General features: G+C 39.5%; 1 protein-coding gene across 2 annotated transcripts in view; it reads left to right on the forward strand.

Annotated features, from left to right (window-relative positions):
• zgc:77151 (uncharacterized protein LOC337153 homolog) overlaps positions 1 to 19,184 on the forward strand; it is a 51,277-nt gene that overhangs the window by 22,864 nt on the left and 9,229 nt on the right. Inside the window, exons 3-7 of one of the 2 annotated variants that reach the window (XM_047378929.1) lie at positions 2,922 to 3,029; positions 12,472 to 12,655; positions 14,781 to 15,011; positions 16,168 to 16,274; positions 18,249 to 18,396. In XM_047378929.1, coding sequence (XP_047234885.1) covers positions 2,922 to 3,029; positions 12,472 to 12,655; positions 14,781 to 15,011; positions 16,168 to 16,274; positions 18,249 to 18,396 — 778 coding nt within the window. Of the gene's footprint in view, positions 1 to 2,921; positions 3,030 to 12,471; positions 12,683 to 14,780; positions 15,012 to 16,167; positions 16,275 to 18,248; positions 18,397 to 19,184 lie in introns of both variants that reach the window. The other variant, XM_047378928.1, reaches the window with a different exon arrangement.

Below are 19,184 nucleotides of genomic sequence, written 5' to 3' on the forward strand. Positions count from 1 at the left end.
TCACCAGCAAATCACCCCCACACCATCACACCTCCTCCTCCATGCTTCACGGTGGGAACCAGGCATCTAGAGTCCATCCGTTCACCTCTTCTGCGCCGCACAAAGACACGGTGGTTGGAACCAAAGATCTCAAACTTGGACTCATCAGACCAAAGCACAGATTTCCACTGGTCTAATGTCCATTCCTTGTGTTCTTTAGCCCAAACAAGTCTCTTCTGCTTGTTGCCTGTCCTCAGCAGTGGTTTCCTAGCAGCTATTTTACCATGAAGGCCTGATTCACACAGTCTCCTCTTAACAGTTGTTCTAGAGATGTGTCTGCTGCTAGAACTCTGTGTGGCATTGACCTGTTCTCTAATCTGAGCTGCTGATAACCTGCGATTTCTGAGGCTGGTGACTCGGATGAACTTATCGTCCGCAGCAGAGGTGACTCTTGGTCTTCCTTTCCTGGGGCGGTCCTCATGTGAGCCAGTTTCTTTGTAGCGCTTGATGGTTTTTGCGACTGCACTTGGGGACACTTTCAAAGTTTTCCCAATTGTTCGGACTGACTGACCATAATTTCTTAAAGTAATGATGGTCACTCGTTTTTCTTTACTTAGCTGCTTTTTTCTTGCCATAATACAAATTCTAACAGTCTATTCAGTAGGACTATCAGCTGTGTACTGTATCCACCTCCTGCACAACACAACTGATGGTCCCAACCCCATTTATAAGGCTTGAAATCCCACCTATTAAACCTGACAGGGCACACCTGTGAAGTGAAAACCATTTCAGGTGACTACCTCTTGAAGCTCATCAACAGAATACCAAGAGTGAATGGAGCAGTAATCAAAGCAAAAGGTGGCAACTTTGAAGAACCTAGAATATAAGACATATTTTCAGTTGTTTCACACTTTTTTGTTCAGTATATAATTCCACATGTGTTAATTCATAGTTTTGATGCCTTCAGTGTGAAGCTACAATATTCATAGTCATGAAAATAAAGAAACCTCTTTGAATGAGAAGGTGTGTCCAAACTTTTGGTCTGTTCTGTATTTAATTATCCTACTTTCTCAGAAAGTGAAACTCGTTTAATAAATAGTTTCATTAAACATAGAGTGAAATATTTCCAGCATTTATTTATTGTCATTTTGATGATTGTGGCTTACAAATAATAAAAACCCAAAGTTCAACGTCTCAGAAAATTACAATATTACGATCCATTTTTTTTTTTTAAAAAGCATTTTTTAATTGATTTTTGTAGTAAGCTACAGAAGTTCATTGCTAAAGAAGCTGGTGGTTCAATATCCAAGCATATTGATAGAAAACTGAATGGAAGGAAAGAGTGTTGTAGAAAAAGACGCACCAGCAACATTGTTAACCGCAGCCTTGAGAGGATTGTCAAACAAAATCCACATGGCTTGAAGTCCAGTGTGAAGTTTCCACAGTCTGTGATGATTTGGGATGCCATGTTGTCTGCTGGTACTGGTCCACTGGGTTTTCCGAAGTCCAGTCAACACAGCCATCACCAGGAAATTGTAGAGCATTCATGCTTCCCTCTGCTGACAAGCTTCATGGAGATGCTGATTTCATTTTCCAGAAGAACTTGGTACCAACGAACCCACACTGCCAGAGGTACCAAAAGCTGGTTCAATGACTATTGTGCTACTTTGCTTGAATGGCCAGCAAACTGAACTGACCAGAACCCCATAGAGAACCTATGGAGTATTGTCAAGAGGAAGATGGGACACCAGACCCAACAATGCAGATGACCTAAAGGCCGTTATCAAAGCAACCTGGGCGTTCATTACACCTCAGCAGAACTACAGGCTGATCGCCTCCATGCCATGCCGCATTGATGCAGTAATTCATGCAAAGGATCCCCAACCAAGTATTTAGTGCATAGAAATGGACACACTTTTTAGAAGCCTGATATTTCCTTTTTAAATATCCTTTTTTACTGATCTTATGTATTAATCAGATTTTCTGAGACACTGAATTTGGGGTTTTCATTATCTGTAAGCTACAATTATCAGAATTACATGAAATAAAAGCTTGAAATGTTTAATTTTGTGTATTCAATCTATCTGATACGAGTTTCAGTTTCTGAAATGAGTGGAAAAAGATTCAAATTCTAGTATTGACAGAAAGAAAGCTGAATTTTAGCACCAAAATGTTTATATCCAAAAGGCTGTAAACTGAAACGCTTGGCTGAAAATCTCAGACTTTCTTGTCCAGTGGAGAGGTACATCATCCTTCAGCTGTTAGTCTACTGTATGTCTGATATTTCATCAGCTGCCAAATCCCTGACACAATTTTTGGCATAATGTAACAAACCAGTAGCTGAAGCACTGAGTTGAGCCACATTTAGGCAGTAAACCTAAGTTACACAAAGCATTTATGTTAATTATTTTGCAGGTTATACTGTTTTAATCCAAAAAATGTTGTCTTTGGGAGTTTTTCCTAGCCACTGATCCTCTGACAAAAGCTTTTATTATTTAAATAGATTTGAACAGATTGCAAAGATCCAGCAACCCTCCAACAGTCGCTTTAAGTGGTTCAGTGTGAGCTTCAAATAAAAGCAAGCGGAAAGCAGCTGAGAGTCCTTCTTTGGTTCAGTTTTAGACTTTATGTGGTCTTTAAATCTGATCTGTTTGACGTTTGAATCTTCATCTTGCTCATTCACCTCGGCGTTTCTCCTCTGCTGGTTCACATTGATTAAGAGCTTGTGTTTTGTCCAGAGAAGCCATCTAATATCTCAGGTATGTGTGCATCCAGTCAGATGTTAGAAAGCAGAATTGATTAATATAAAACTAACAGTACAACTTCGCCAGAATATGATGAACACGTACTACATCTCTAAAGTGATTTAAACAGATGCTGAGCTACAGGAAGTTTCTCAGATGGTTCAAAAACAGCTGCTGTCTGTTTTTGTTGTTGTACAGGTGACCTTGCTGTGGGAAGATCAGGCTCGATGCCACCTGCTGGCAAGCGCCAGACTCTACTTCCTGCCTGAGGACACTCCAAAGGGCCGAACCAGGGAGCATGGAGAGGTAGATCATTTAAAGCTAGAAAAAGAGTCTTGTTGAGGTATTTAGAGATGATTTCTACTAATTTCTGATTTCAGCTAATCAAAAGCTTATTTTAATGCCAAGCATTGTTTTGCATGGATTTTTGCATATTCTAGGTATTTCACACATGCCACAGGAAAAAAATAGCTTGACACTCCCATTCAGGGTTTCAGGACATTTTACAGTTAAGCCCTCGACATAAAACAATGTAGAAGGAGCATAGTTTTAAAGAAATATATATTTCTACATTTTATTAAAAAGTAGCATGTTGGAAATGATTTATTACCTTCTCAGAAATCAAAAATGTTAATTATTATTATTAGGTATGAGCTCCAACTGTTTGAGGTTGAAAGGCCTCCCTGCTATCACCCTAATCTTTAGCTCCCTCCATAGATTCTCTATCAGATTCAAGTTGGACCACTAGCTGGGCCCCTCCAAAATATTAATTTAATTTCCGGTCAGGAGAAACAGGTTGGTAAAATTAAATAAATATTTGAACATTTAAAATAAAGTGATAACCTTCATTAACTCTTAGTTTGTGTCATATAATAGAAAATAAAAAAACGAAGAGTCAAAATACAACCTGTTTTAATGCATGAATAAGAAAAAGAAGTAATTCCTGATGACCTGAATCACATGATTCTGCTTTTTGTGATTTATGATCAGAGTAATCAGAATCAGCAGGTGAGACCACAAAGGAAACCAAGAATCTGTATTTGTTCATGCCCAACATCTTGTCATTTGCTGCAGACAGATATCCTAACTGTGCCTTTTGTTCTTGTAAATGAATGGAGTTTAGAGGAAATATTTATTTAAAGGTTATTAGAATAGACATTTACTGTTCAAAATAATTAATTTAAAATCCAGTCTTGCAGCTGGTTAATTCCTGTAGACTGAGAATAAATGTCTTCTTAATATAGCCTGAGCTGCACTTAAAGAACATCTAATAATATCCTCGTCACAGGAACACAGGCTCCTTTTTATAACCAAACATCTCGGGGCAGGAACCCTTCACAGGTTAAAATCCAGACGACGTTTCCTCCTGATGACTTTTAGTCAAAATCACTCAGTATCTTTGCTCTGATGTCATTTATTCAGCCTAATCTGATGCACTTTGCTGCAAAGCTTTAACAGTCGGCCATGTTTTTAATGAACACCATAATCTAATGAGATGGAGTGTTGTCATCACATGGAGTCCGATGCTCAGCTCTCATGTGAACGGCTCCTGTAGGAATGAAGCTAATGTAAATCTTATGACTTGTCTGAAACCAAATTTTCCACATTTCATCTTGGATAAAACGTCTCTGTGTAGTTTTTTAAGGAATCGTACCCCAGTTTCTGTTAATAGAAAGAGTTTTAAAGATCTGGTCATTTGTTCATGTGATCACCCTGACATGCTTCTTGTCATTTTTATATAAAGCAACTGAAACTGTTTTGAGTATCAGCCTTTCCTTAATTCCAGTAAAAATCTTCACTCTGTTATTTCTTCTACGGGTGTAGAAATGTTTAAAAAACTGAATTTCAAGAACAGCGTTTCTTTAATTAAAAGGGTTTGTGCAAAAAATGGTTTTAAGTGACACAATTCTAAGAAGATTCTTACGATTGACTCTTCTATGTTCACACCCAGTTGCCAGAACAGTCCTGGCCAAAAATCCAACAGAACTCCTCTTCCTCCCCGTAACCCCGTTAGGAATCTGGAAACTACTCGATGATGGATTAATGGTACTGCTGAGTAATGCAAGAGAAACAGCTGTGTCACTGGTTGCCATGGTAATTCCCACTACATTTAGACAGAAACAGGCGGGAATTTAAGCCTCAAACGGCTGATGTAAGAAAACTATCTTGAACCGTCAGGGGCAGAACTTTCTGGTGGTCTCATCTAAAGGTTTACGCTTTTGCGAGGTTTCGTGTAGCAGATTAAAGAGGCTCCAGAAACAAGATCAGAGGTGAAATCAAACAGGACGGAGTCAGAGTTGGGTTGGTTTGAGACACTGGGTGAAAGCAGACAAAAAACATTTTGCATTTTGATGTAAAAACTGTTCATGTCGAGATTAAACTATCTGCATGAAAGTAGTTTAAATCAAAAAGTTTCTGAATATTTCACAGATTTAGTGTGTGAGCTAAACGTCATGTGAAAAAATGTTTTAAGAATTTCTACAACTTAAACTGGGATTGTTTCAAAACCTTAAATGGCATTAAAATGTAAATTCAGTCACGTGAAGACCAACTTTCTGATGCGTTTTAAACTAAAGTATGGCTGACAATGACAGTGAATTCTTTTTACTTTTTATCATGACTTTAATAGTTATTGCACTAAATATCATGAAAAATCTATATTATCCATCCCTTGCCATTGCAAGCATTCACATGGAAATAGATGCCTATAAATATAAAATGAACAGAGAAAATCTAATCTAAATGTGTAATGGCAACATGAGTCTGGATGTTTGTAAGTCAAAACGACCAAAAACATGCCTGTTATTTTAAAATAACCATTACATTTATTACTTAATTAACTCAGTAGTTATATTCGATCCATCTGTCTGTATGAAGACGGACGGTCTGTTTTTATCTCTGCTCTGACTGTCTGTTCTTTTATTAAACTGATGCTATTTAAACGTTTATACCCACAGAGTCAGCTGTTTTCAGCTCCAGTTTGGGCTGTCACTCATTCACTTCCAGACGATCAGTCAGTTGTTTTCTTGTGGTTTTAATTTGAGTTCTTGGCTTCAACTGACAGCTGCCACATCCTGTGTTTTAGCTGTAAAATCTGTTTTCTGTCTGATTAAATAGAACTGCTGCAGCGGTGTTTGATTGACAGCAGCTGGAGGTTCTTGAGATTTGTTATTTGGAAGCAGACCAGCTCTCACGTTTCGCTCTGTTTTCCTAAGATCCAGAAGAAAACCAGCTCCATTGTTGTATCAGCTCTCCCACTAGTCCAACCATTTAGGTTTCCACTAGTCAGGACTACATCATTGCGTCACTTAAAACGCCTTTTCCAGTTAGTTTTTGATCCTCCCAGTAGGATCGTAGTTTGTGTTGTGATTTCGGACAGTGATTCTGAGTCAGGTCGCCAGTTTGTACCTCCATAATCTTCCTGGCATGTTGCCATTTTCTCTCATCATTCTTCCTTTTTTATACCCATATACCAACTAAAACCCATTTGGTATCTGTTTTAATGTTCTTTGTAGTAAAGTATTTTGATCATTTCTGCAGATAAATATTCATAAAAATGCTTCTGTATAATTTTTTTAACATTTTAAATTATTGTCTGGAAATTTTTTATTACATCCTACTTCTTTTTATTATTGTTCTGTTCACTGTTTGACTCATGAAATGTGACAGATTAGGTCCTCTAATGAAACCAAAATAACTTCGAGACCTCCTATCGGCCGTAGTTGTTGTTTATTAAAGTCATAAAATCACATTTAATTACTGTAGGCTATGAGTAGAAAAGAGAAAATTACTTTAAACTGTGTCGTCAGAGCGGCTACAAACATCCCCTTGGCAGGTACGAGTTGACCCCTCTCCGTACGAATCATCCTTCTGTGGGCGGATCCTTTTTGAACCCGAACAAATCAGGCATTTAATGGCTAATTTGGCGGATAGCGCCTGTGTGGGTTATTAATATTTTTAAATTTGCTCTAAATCTGAAAATGTCCATCAAATCTAAAATATACATCTACTGAATATATTTAAACAATAAAAACAAAGAGAAGGAGGAGTTTAGATCGAATTTTTATTTGTGAAAAACTCACTTGGATGTCAGTAGATACTCCAGGGTTTATCTGTGTCCCAGGATCTCTCGGGTTTTGATCTGAGCGATCTGATCTTTCAGATCCTCACAGAACCAGATCAGCTGTTTCATCTGCACTTTTTGATGCGTTAGAAAACATGTTCTCGAGCTTTGGTTCCTGTTTGAGATATGCGCAGGAAGTAAATGTAGGTTGTTTAGAGTTGTGGCCAAATTTAGGACAGAAATAAAAAACAAAAAAAAACCACTTTCTGCCTTTTCTTCTTTTTCTTGAACATTCTATTCACATTAGCATTTCTTTTCATTTGAAATCATGATCAACCTAAAATAGGCACTTAGAGTACAATGTTTAGATATCAAATGTTTTGCATATTTTACACACAAATAAAGACCACAGGTAAAAATACACCATTTCTTTCCCTGGGATGAGCTCATTCTGAGCTGCAGCAGCAAGAATTTGAGCTGCTCTCTGCTGGCTGCAGCTGAGGGGAGGCGGAGGTTCCTGGAGGAGGGCCAACCCCGACCAGCAAACTGAACAGGAGGAGTCGTCTGCAGCTCCACCTTTACTGTAAACTGATTCACGACTCCTGCTTGTTTATCCAGGAACACCTGAAGGACTTTATGTGCACAAGCTGCAGTCAGACTCGTTTAAACAAAGCTGAATGCAGTTTTTTCTGCAGTGTTTCCTTATCTACGTTTATTGGCCTTTCAAAATTACATTCAAATTAGGAAACACAAGCACAGATGGAGACAATCATACAAATGTCTCTAAATTGTCGAGCCGTTTCTGTCGCTTGCAGTTTGACCTGTTTGACTTTCACGTCCTGCAGAAGTCTGAAAAGACCATGATGCCGGTGTTTTTCACAGACTTCCTAAACGTTGCCTTTTGGACACATTTTCATCTGCTGCAGTGGAGATGAATCAGCTGTGTACACAACCATTAACTCCTGGTCCACGTTATACAGGCTGATGCTACCATTTCTACGCCATCATCACCTGGTTTTGGTGTTTCATTAGACAAGTTAAATCAGTCTTTTACAAGATATGATGATACTATTTAAGTGGTTTTAAAAAAGTAGAATTGTGTTCTCCAATTTGGCTTCTCTGATCCAGTCGGGATCAAAAATGTACGCGCTCGGATATATACAATCACTTAAATCTTTTAAGGTGGTGGAGAAGGTTCTAGGTTATTTTAACCTAATTAAACCCAGGTCTATTTCCTTCAATTGAGTGATCATGATTGAGTGCAGGAGGTAGTTTCTTTATCTGCATCAGAAGGATTCGTTTCACAGTCCAGTGAACTCGAAGGAGAAATGTAAATTTACTGCAAAAGTGTTTTGTAGCCATTTCTAAATAGTTGCGCATTTTAAGATGAACACTTTCAACTACCGTACATACATACAAGTTGTTCAGATGTCACTGCGTTGACGAGTTCTCAAAGAAGACCCAACCTTCCCAACTCAGACGAAAGGAAACTGGTAAGGTGTTTAAGTCTCACTGCCCACAGTGAAGCCAGGTTTACATTGCTCTGGGCTGATGGTCTGCTTACTTGGACTAAAATCGGTGCCTTCAAGCTTAACTAAAACCTTTAGCTATCCACAGAAAAGCCTAATGCCTTCTGGAGGAAGGTTTTATGGCCAGACGAGACAGTTTGAGCAATTTGGCCACAATGACATGAATGTTTGGGGAAGGTGGTGTGAGGCTTTCTACTGAATCTATTGACACAATTTCTACCTCAGATTCCGACGTTCTGTTAAAAAGAGGCCGGTTCGAATGCCATGCGTAGCTCTCATTTTTACTGCGCTTCTGTTACTGATGAGGAATGAACCAATCAACATGGCGAGCTGTGTGTTTCCATAAATTCAGACTAAAAGGGGGGTTTACTGAATGAGACGTTTATAGGCACACAGTAAAAAGCTTGTTCTTTAGAACAGGTGAAGAACAGGTTCCAGCACCTTCCTAGTTGAGCCCTATAACCACTCTGGTAGTTTAACCTTACAAGTGACTGTAATATTAAAAGTATTTGTCCAAATTGTTGTACTGCACCTTAAACCAACAGCTGGATGAGTCAAACCTGGACAAAATCAGATGATACTACAAGATGATGGTCCCGTGTGAAACTGTTTCTGGAGCATCTCAAAATGAACTGTAACAAGCCTTCAAGGAAAGAGTGATCAAATATCCAGACCTCATTCTATTGATGACCACAGTAACCATGTGGTTGATGGGTATCTCGCTAAGAATTAACCAAATATTTATCGGTGTATATGTTTATATTTTACCTTGTATGTCTTATTTTAGCCCCCCTTCTGAATTTGAGAAACTTTTTCCCTTAATTCTTTTTAAAAACCGCTATTGGTTGGATAACCGTCCCACCCTGGAAAAGAAATGAAAAACCTGAAAGGAATGAAACGTTCAAGCCATTGATGACTGGAGACTGAGGAGGAGACAAGTTTGGATTGGACAGAAACAACATTGGATTTTATTAATTCTCTCACAGAATAAAGGCCTGGAGATGGTTGGACCACAGGAGACAATGTAAGAGAATAATTCACGGAGGGTTGAGTTGATGTAATTAAAATGTTGAATAATATTTTGTTAAAAAGGATTTCATGTAATCAGCCTTCAGTTTTTTTAACCTTTAAACCAGCTCGTTGCATTGATATAAATACATCTCCACAATCCTTCGAGCTCATAATGTTTCACTAGAATAACTCAACGGAAGCAGAAAGAGAAGAAAATCTGTCATAAACTTCCTGTTTCACGGTGGAGTGTTTTGCAACTGGTTACAGCGCGATTGTGTGATGTCATCTGTCGCCGAGCAAATGAACCACTTCTCTTAATCAAAGTTTGAAGTGCTCCTTTAACAACAGCTGTGTTTTCAGGTCAGTAGTTCTAGTATTGCTGAGGGGAAAGAACTAGAACATGAAGTCTTATTTAAAGTTTAGGAACATGTTGAAAAGGTTTACTCTGCAGTCATATTTCATCACAGACTCTTCCTTCAACTGTTCAGACTTCTCTTATCCTGCTCTCTGTAGAATCCTTTGTGTCCTCATGTTCTCTTTCTGTTGAAACACGTTCAGCTCGATGTCTTCACCTGCTCAGGTAGGACGGAGGAGGAGCTGAACAGAGCTGGTGTATTCAAGGCCTCGGCATTTTTCTGCAGGCAGGAATAAAAATAAAAAAAGAAACCTTGTCTTGGCCAGGTTTCTGTTAATCTGTGACACCAAAGTCTCTCATCATGAAGGTCTAATTGGTTCATCTTGTAAGGTTTTTCTGTTTTTAACCCTTGAACAAATTTTTATGTTTTTAATAAAGCAACAAAAACCTAAAGGAACAAATATTTTTGAACACAAGTTCTAAAATGTGAGATTAAAGCTGCCTTTAAAACTAACTGAATGATTAAAAAACAGTCCAGCCTCCAGGAGGACCTGTACCGTTTAAAACCGGGACCAAAGGACACAAGATGAAGTGATCAGACAGTTACCAGAGCATCCATCAGTCTGAACAGTGCACAAGGGACCAGCAGACCCAGAGATTGCCTCATAGACTCAATGCACAGCATTCCCAACTCTGTGGAATCTGATAGGCCATTGTGAATTTGCAGCGTTTCCCTCACCTTTATCCAAGGGGGCAGATCCCCCTCGCTCCAACAGTCAAGTGAATGTTTTCACATTTATTTTATAAAAAATGCTGAAGAGAGCGGAGAAGAAAAGAGAAATCAACCGTGGTGGTTTATGCCTTTGTATGGAAGCTTGTATGGGCCAAAACTCAGGGTAAACACTGCTTTCAATGAGGCTCAGTGGTCATGCACCCCCTAACCTCACTGAGCGGTTAGGGGGTCTAAGATGTCACTGTGGAGGAATATGGAAACCAACAAGTACCTTAAGGTATTGAAATATGTAGCAAAGGTTCTGATCACCCAAGACATACCACACCACACCTAGAAAGGACCGTAGTGTTTTGTTGTGCAGTAAACATTACAGAACCCTGTGATATCTCTGCGTCTCATTCTGCACCGACCGTGGGGTCACATGAACAGCAGAGCAGAGTGTTTTCTGTGGTGCTGAATCACGTTCAGAGACTAATCTCAGTTGGGCTGCACAATATAATAAAAACATGGAGTTGTGATATTGCTGTAAATTTTGGCATTGGTTAAGACTTAAAGCATTTTGTGTGATTCAGGTAGAGTTCTCTCCTGCAGGTGTGTAACAGCATGAGAATTTAGCTTCATGATTGTGTCCAAATTAATCAGTTAGCAGAAATGTTCATATTATCGTTAGTAGTGATTGTAATATTTGTGTTTGCTCTTACTGTGATCCATTATATCCATACTGTAGCCCAAAACATTCAGATGTTTTACAGGCAGAGAAGATACTGTAAACTGGTTTTGAATTAGCTTTAAACTAAGCTACTTAGGTTCAGCATTTTATGCATGACTCAGGCTCTTATTGTGAAGCTTTGCAATACTGATGCTATCAAATGGAGGCATAAACCCCTTTGTTATTATTTTGGAGGTCCTGCTGAATATTAACACACCCTCTGATACATTTCTGGTGGTCTAATAAATATGTTAAGTTGGTAAGAAGCTAAACAGAGCAGACTCTTCTGAAAACCGCAAACGTTCATCTAAATGTTTTCTTACCTAGCATTACCAGCTCGCCGACAAATAGCTGGAGGAGAGGACTGATCTTGTAATTACCGTCTACAGGTAGCGAGTACAAAACATCTTCAGGAGCTTTTCTTGTGCTGTTGTGAAGACCAAAGGATGGCTAAATTTAACACTTGTTGCAATTCAGTGGTTCAAATATTCCTGCTGTCCTTCACTGCCTTCTGCTTACAGCCGCAGAGACAAACAGAGCAGTAACTCAGTATGGTTTTATTGGTCATTCATTTCCAAACAGAAATACTAACTTTACTACTACAATACTACCACCATAGTAATTAAAACAGGTAATCATTTATTTCTTGCTGCAAAAGTCAGTTATAAGGATGAAGGAAAACTGAGAAAACCAAACTGAGGCGTCCGAACAAGAGCAAAGAACTGCAATTCATTGAATTCATCTCTGCTCTGCCAGATGTTCTAATCCATCACAATTTAATATCGTTATATCGCCCACACCTAATTTGATCTGATTATCCTTACAGTACAGTCACATGACCTTTTAAAAATATATGCAGCTTCATTTCATTTCTACCGCTCAAGCTGAGGTCTGAACTGTTTCAGTCTGCGAGGGACTTCTGCGTTGTCTAAACTAAGAAACTTTGGTTCTTCAGAGGGCATACGATGTTACTGATGCCAGATTTTCAGCATTATTTTAATGTTCAGATGTTTCGTTTATGAAACATCAAACACAAAAAAGCAGAAATCCCCATCCAACATGGGATTGTTGAACATTCATTGTCATACAAGTAAATGTCATTATTTTTGTTTTGTTTTTTTGGCTCTCCTGGTTGTGTTTTATACTTTAACATTAAAATCAGCAGACTAACCCTAAACCAGATAACTATATTGAAGGGGCATTAAAACACTAGTTTCACTCTTTATATTTCTTTTTATTCACTGTAAGAGTTAATGCCACTTACTTGAAATGTTCATTTTTATTCTATCAGGCCAAACCACCGTCCCTCCGCAGTCCTGAAGCAAATGTCTGTTGTGTGTTTTACCAGGATGAGGTTCTGGCTGTGTCCAGGAAGATGGTGGTACGGGTGGAAGACCTGGTGAAATGGTCACGTACAGAGCCAGCAGGGTGGAGCAGCAGCCTGATGCCTCCACCGGCTGAGATGAATGGTGTCCACAAACCTCCACAGAGCAGCGACGGCAGCACCAGCACTGACGCGCTAAACGCCAGCGGTGAGCTGCTGAAAGTCAAAACGGAGGGTAAAAAAAAAAACACAACTAAACATCTCTGTTTGAATGCATCGATTTAATTATTAGTAGAGGAACATGGGTGATGTGTGTGCAGTTAAATCTGCTTCATAGATTTCATAGCTTTGTTTTTAAAATGATACAAGAATCTGTTTTCAGCATTAACAAGCTGCTTGATGCCTTTCTCTGTGGGGATTTTCTGTCCTTAAACTTGGTTTCTGCTGCAGGAGTTACAGCAATGTTGCAGTTTATAGTTTAATGTCAGCTTGCTACATTTCACCAACACATCTCAGTCTGGGAGATAACCTGCAGGTTTAAGAGGTAGAGGAAAAACTGAGTCATGGTGACATGAATGTGGAGCAGCTTCAAATCCCTGGAAAACAAGCTGCAAAGTGGAGATGTTATAGTGGAACACTAAAGTGTTCATAGCCTTGAACTTTTCCACAAACTTCCATGTATTTTATTGGGATTTTATTTGACAGATCAACACAAAATAGAGAATAATCATGAAGTGAAAGAATCCTGATACATGACTTTCAAATTAGTTTACAGTGAAATGTTTGAAGTGTGGCATGCATCTGTATTCGGCCCTCTTTTGCTCTGATACCCCTACATAAAATCCATTTCAACCAACTCGCTGTAGAAGTCGCTTAAATGGTCAATAGAGTCCACCTGTGTGTAACTTAGTCTTTATGCAGTCTTGAAAAGTCATTCACCCATTTTCCAATAAAAGCATAAAAAAGAAGATTTTTTTTCCGTTTTCTGTTTGACAAAAGTATAATAATGCTTAACAGATGCAATAGTGTTCACTTTATTCATTTTGTCTTTGATTTGCCAAATACCATCTCAATTCTAACATCTTGACCATTAATATTTGTTTTTTTTTGACTAAATGCACATTCCGTCAAAAATAAAAACGGCAAATTTTACTAAAACTTTAGCTCCCCCTGAGCACTCCATCCCTATGGTGAAACATGGTAATGGCAGCATCATTCTGTGGAAAGCTTTCCTTCGGCAGTGACGAAGAGGTTGGTCAGCGTTGATGCGATGGTTGGAGCTAAACAGATGGCGATCCTGTAAGAAAAACTGTTAAAAATAGGGAATCGCTGCCAAGGCATAAACATTTCCGTTCAGACGCTTTCCATCCAATCTGACTGATATGGAGCCATTTTGCTTGAGTTGACAAACTTGTCTGTCCCCAGATCTGCGAAGCTGGTAGAGACGTACTCCAAAAGACCTCTAGCTGTTATTACAGTACAGGGTGGTTCTATAAAGTGTTCACCTGGGAGAACTGGAAACAAATTCACGCCACAATTTTCAGATTTCTATCTGCAGAAAATGTTGAAATTCATTTAGATTTTTCTTCCCCTTAACAATTTTTCAGCACTTTGTGTTGATAAAATATAAAATCCATATGAAAAACACCGGACTTTGATTTTAATCTGAACGAAATAAGAAAAAGGTCAAGTAAGAAAATATGTGCAAGTTATCTTATATATTAAAACTGTGAACAGTAAAGTGACTTTTTTACTATAAATAGTTCCATTGTTAACAAATTGTACATCTCCTGACTGTTAGGTCACATTTTTCCAGCTACACGCAGGAATCGTGTTTGTTTTTTTTTTATTTTTATTTAGGCAAAACATACAGAAATTAACATGAATTCGTGGGGTGTGAATACTTTTTAAGTGCAATTTATGGAATCATTTAATTTATTCCCACAGAAGAAGAAAGCAACGGTAAAGCTCAGAGTTTATACCTCACTGTTTGTCCTGTAAATAAATCAGCTTGTTTTTTGATGCCGTTTGTTTTTGCTCATAATTCCCATTATTGTTGTTGATAAAACCATCAAACCAAACCATGTTTTTTTTTTATGATGAAAATGAACTTCTTTCAAGTTTCTGTGATGTTATATAACACATTTTTCCTGAAATGCTCCTGTTGGAAATGATTGATTGATTGATGTCTCATCCCATCTAAATTCCGAATGTTTTCTTCGCAGAAATGTTGCTTCATCCATTGTAGCAGGTTGTGTTTCACCTCGGATCAACAGTGATCATCATGTCGATCCTGATCGTATGTTTCCATGCTACGTGTCTCTTCCTCATAGATGACGCGTTGCAGCGGCAGACCATCAAAGTGCTCAGCTACCCACAGTACTGCCGCTTCCGCTCACTGCAGAGACGGATCCAGGACAGAGCGAGGGGGCCCTCGCTACAGGACCCCCACCTGCTGGCCCTGGGGGGCATCAAGGTGCTGCCCAACGTCAGAGTCATGTACTGCAGGGACACCTTTAACCACCCGACGCTGGAGAGTAGCGCCTGCTTCTCCTGGCAGTTCAGTGAGTGTCCTAGGGATATAGTCAAACAGAACATCAGAGTGGAGCAGATGAGAAAATGTATACCTTTGAAGGAGTCGCACACCATATAAAATTCAGCCCTGATTTGGAGATGACAATTTCCTAATCAGGACTTATTTGTGCTAAAGTGGCTGAATTACACTTTGCCCTTAAAGGACATATTCTTCCCCCCCTGAGTTGTAATTCACAGGCATCTCCTGAAATGATTTCAGTTCTGTTGTCTCTCACTAAGGCCCTGTCCCCATATTCACACTTCCACCCTTGTGTCCCTGAATGGCGCGTTCCCGTTGATGGGTTCGATTGTGTAGAGTGTCGCAATTCTCCAGAATGGTCCTTAGCCCCGCCCCCTTTGTGGCCTCAGTCTACACTTACCCACAATTATATTATAATTATGAAGTGATTACAATTATATTATACATAGTATATTACCCACAATTCACTGCTGCACATGACGTTCTGAGGAAAAACCAATCACAACCATCAACGTTATCAACCATCAAATCAGAATAATAAGAACTGCATAAACTTTAGACAGCAAGCCTGCTGGTTTTCCAGGCTCAACATTGTAAGAAACCAGTGGGTTCAGAGTGAGTCTGGTCAGTCATTAGGTCATAACACTGAAGTTACCTTTCAAACAAACACTGGCGCGGCGAGAGTCTGGTGTATAAACCTCCTTCGCTTCCTGCACTTTATTCTCCTCAAAACATTTGCTTGTTGCAGTTTTAAATAGTTTTTTAGCAGCAAGACTGAAAACAGCGCTGGTTCCCGCCCTTTTTGATGTTGCAGTTACGGTGCAGAGGTGCAAGTCGATGACGTAACCTCTACTGTCCCAATTCTCCAATTTTGCACGCTTGTAACCTGCGCACTTCAACCCCTACATGCACTTGTACAAAGTACAGACTTCATAGAGGGACGTAGGGTGTAGTGTGAGTATTGGGACAGGGCGTGAGACCCAAAAATGTCTGTTCCTTCCCCCCTTCCTTACAACTCAACATTTGCTTATGAAATGCTGCCCCCTGCTGGACTTTGTAATTAATGTTTAGTTTTAGAAACTGGTGGATAGGAGAACCCCCGAGCAACAGCATGTTTTCAGTAAATAACATATGCATATTTTTTGAAATATTTCCCTGTTCTGCAGGGTGTCCATCTCTGAGTCTCCGAGGACGACCTCGTAAGAGGAAAGGCCGCGACAGCAAAGACTCTCCGACATCCGGCCAACCAGAGTCCTGGATTGAAAGGATGAAGGTCAGTGTGTGCTTGGAGAAGTGAAACAATGTGTTTTTGTTCTGGAAGGGGGCCTGCTGTGAGAAAGCACTGTCTGAGCCTGAAGCCTTCAATGAGTCAAACTCAGAAGGATTCAAACAGCTTTTGCTTGTTCTTCTCTTTTAAACTCAGATTAAGGCACAGGAATTAATGGGAAATTAAAGCAGGAATACAATGATTTAAAAAACACAGGAAACAGAAGTCAAAGCAGATCAACTCATATGAACCTTGCTGTCCTCATGGATCACAGTGTTAACAGGGCTGCAGGAACGTATCAGAGAGCAGTGGCGTGCACAGACATTTTGGGGTGCAGGTGCTCAAGGGGGAAAAAAGGGCACCTTGTGCGGCACATGGAGCTGTCGGTTGCCTTTGTAGTGTGAGATTTATTACAGGCACAGCATGAACATAATTTATATGTATTACTAAGCACCCCCAAAACAAACTGTCTTGTGGGTTGAAGGAAAATGACCACCCAGGAAAAAAACCTCAAAACAAGAATACATTTGACAAAATTCTTAAGATTAATAAGGCAACAAAATTATCATAGACTGATTTAAAGTTAGATTACTGATTCACAATCTGTTTGTCTTGACTATATCATTCTGTACTTTTATCACAAAATGTCTTCTGCATCAAATAACCTTATGCTGTAGCAAAGCAGGTTACACTGCCAAATTTACCAGGTAGGTCTCACTAAATGAGTTATCTTCAGTAGCCAGTGACCTTTCTACAGCATAAATCAACTATACCCAGAAAATGAGTTATAAAATCTTTATAGTCAAAATGAAACCAACATTAGAGCATAAGAAGATTCATCTATACTTCTGCATGTAGCCAGTGTGATATATGACAGAAATTATTCTTAGAGAATAAAAATTAATGAGATTACACATCGAGAACTGATAAGATGTCTTCTATTTAGAAAATAAAATATTCTGATCACATCATCATTTTTACAGAAGTAGAAAATACAACTTAGCCTACATGCCCCACGTTTACTGAACTTTATTAAAGGTATTTTAGTAGTGTATGAATTGTAATGTTAACCAGCTCATTTGGCCATGTTTGCAATAAAAAAATAAAACATGAGTCAAACAGAAGACATCATGAACCATAATAGCAAATGTAATACCGACATCTATGAGATAGATTTGAATTTATTTGTTTCTTCTAATTTAATCTAAGAGTTAAATCGTAGACATTCACCTGGCGCCTGGTGGCGGCCATAGAAGACATAGCGGGTAAAGGTAGGCTGTTGATTGGCCTGTTCTGTTTAGATAAAATGGTGGCAGGTGAAGTTTTAACTTTTTCATCTGAAGTTTAGGAAGCAAGTATATTCGTTTTGTTTGTTTCCTGGACGGTTAGCCGGCCTGTCGGCAGGGCAGGGCTCTATCTGACGGCGGAGGGGAGGAGAAGTAAGCTGGACCAGCGCAGGTCCAACTCTCCGCTCTGCTCGCAGCCCGTCTCCGTTGAGAGACACACGAGGCGGGACATGGATGTGTGTTGGCGAAGGGCGGCGGGGATTTCAAAACGTGGGGCACTGGTATTATAGGCCTTTAAATTCAGAAATGTTACCTTGGGCCCCACACTATACACTGTAAAAAAATAAAAGATTTCAGGAGGGCACTTTTTTCTCCAAAGGTTAAAAGGGCAGGTGCTCTAGCACCACCTAGCGTCTATCTATGCATGTCCCTGTCAGAGAGGATGTAAAAATGTTGGTGAAACATTTTCAGTCACATGATACAGACACTTCTACAGTCTGAATAAAGAGAACATTTGCACTGAAACTAAACTTAAGGACATTTATCCAGGAAGATTTAACAAAGCAGGGCTTTAAAAGAATCTATTCAGAAAACTGCGTTTCAACTTAAAGTTCTAAAAAAAATAAATAACTGGAGCAGATTCAAACACTGCCACGTCGTCTCACTCCAGCTCTTCCTCCTCTTCCTCCTGCAGGAGAATGTGATGGGCAGCGTGGAGGTTGGCTGTGAGGGCAGCTGGCTCCCCCACCCAGAGGAGCAGCTGTTCCTGGATCAGCTCTTTTCCTTCATGGTGCGTCAAGGCTCACCAATCCACAAAGTTCCCAACCTGGGCTTCAAGAAGAGTGAGTCCTCTCTTCTCCTTCTGCTCTCTGGTTTATTGTTCATGTTTCCTTCACTCTGCAACTATCTGCCTTCTTTAAAAAATACATATTTTCAATTCAAAAATACTTTATTAATTCAAAGGGAAATTAAATGTTGTTTTAGCTCATATTATGAAGGTTTCCTCAAAGAGCCGTTGTAGATGCTGATGGCTGTGGGCAGGAAGGATCTCCTGTAGCGCTCCGTCTTACAGCAGATCTGAAGAAGCCTCTGACTGAAGACACTCTGTTGTTGTAGGACAGACTCATGAAGAGGATGCTCAGGGTTCTCCATAATGTTCTTCATTTTATGAAGAATCCTTCTTTCCACAATGATCTCCAGAGGTTCCAGAGGAGTCCCCAGAACAGAGCCAGCCTTTTTTATCAGCTTGTTGAGCTTTTTTAAGTCCCTGGCTCTGATGCTGCTTCCCCAGCAGATGATGGTAGAAGAGATCACACTTTCCACAACAGACTTATAGAAGATCTGCAGCATCTTGCTGCAAACACCAAAGGACCTAAGCTTCCTCAAGAAGTACAGTTTGCTCTGTTCCTTCTTGTAGATGGCTTCACAGTTGCATCTCCACTCTAGTCTGTTGTCCAGGTGAACACCGAGGTATTTATACTCCTCCACCACCTCCACTTCTTCTCCCATGATGGAAATAGTTTTTGACTTATTCCTGTTTCTCTTAAAATCTACAATCATCTCCTTTGTTTTAGTCACATTCAAAATGAGATGATTGTTTCCACACCATGCCACAAAGAGGTCCACCACC

The sequence above is a fragment of the Girardinichthys multiradiatus genome, chromosome 11, assembly GCF_021462225.1.
Source record: "Girardinichthys multiradiatus isolate DD_20200921_A chromosome 11, DD_fGirMul_XY1, whole genome shotgun sequence".
NCBI lineage: Eukaryota > Metazoa > Chordata > Actinopteri > Cyprinodontiformes > Goodeidae > Girardinichthys > Girardinichthys multiradiatus.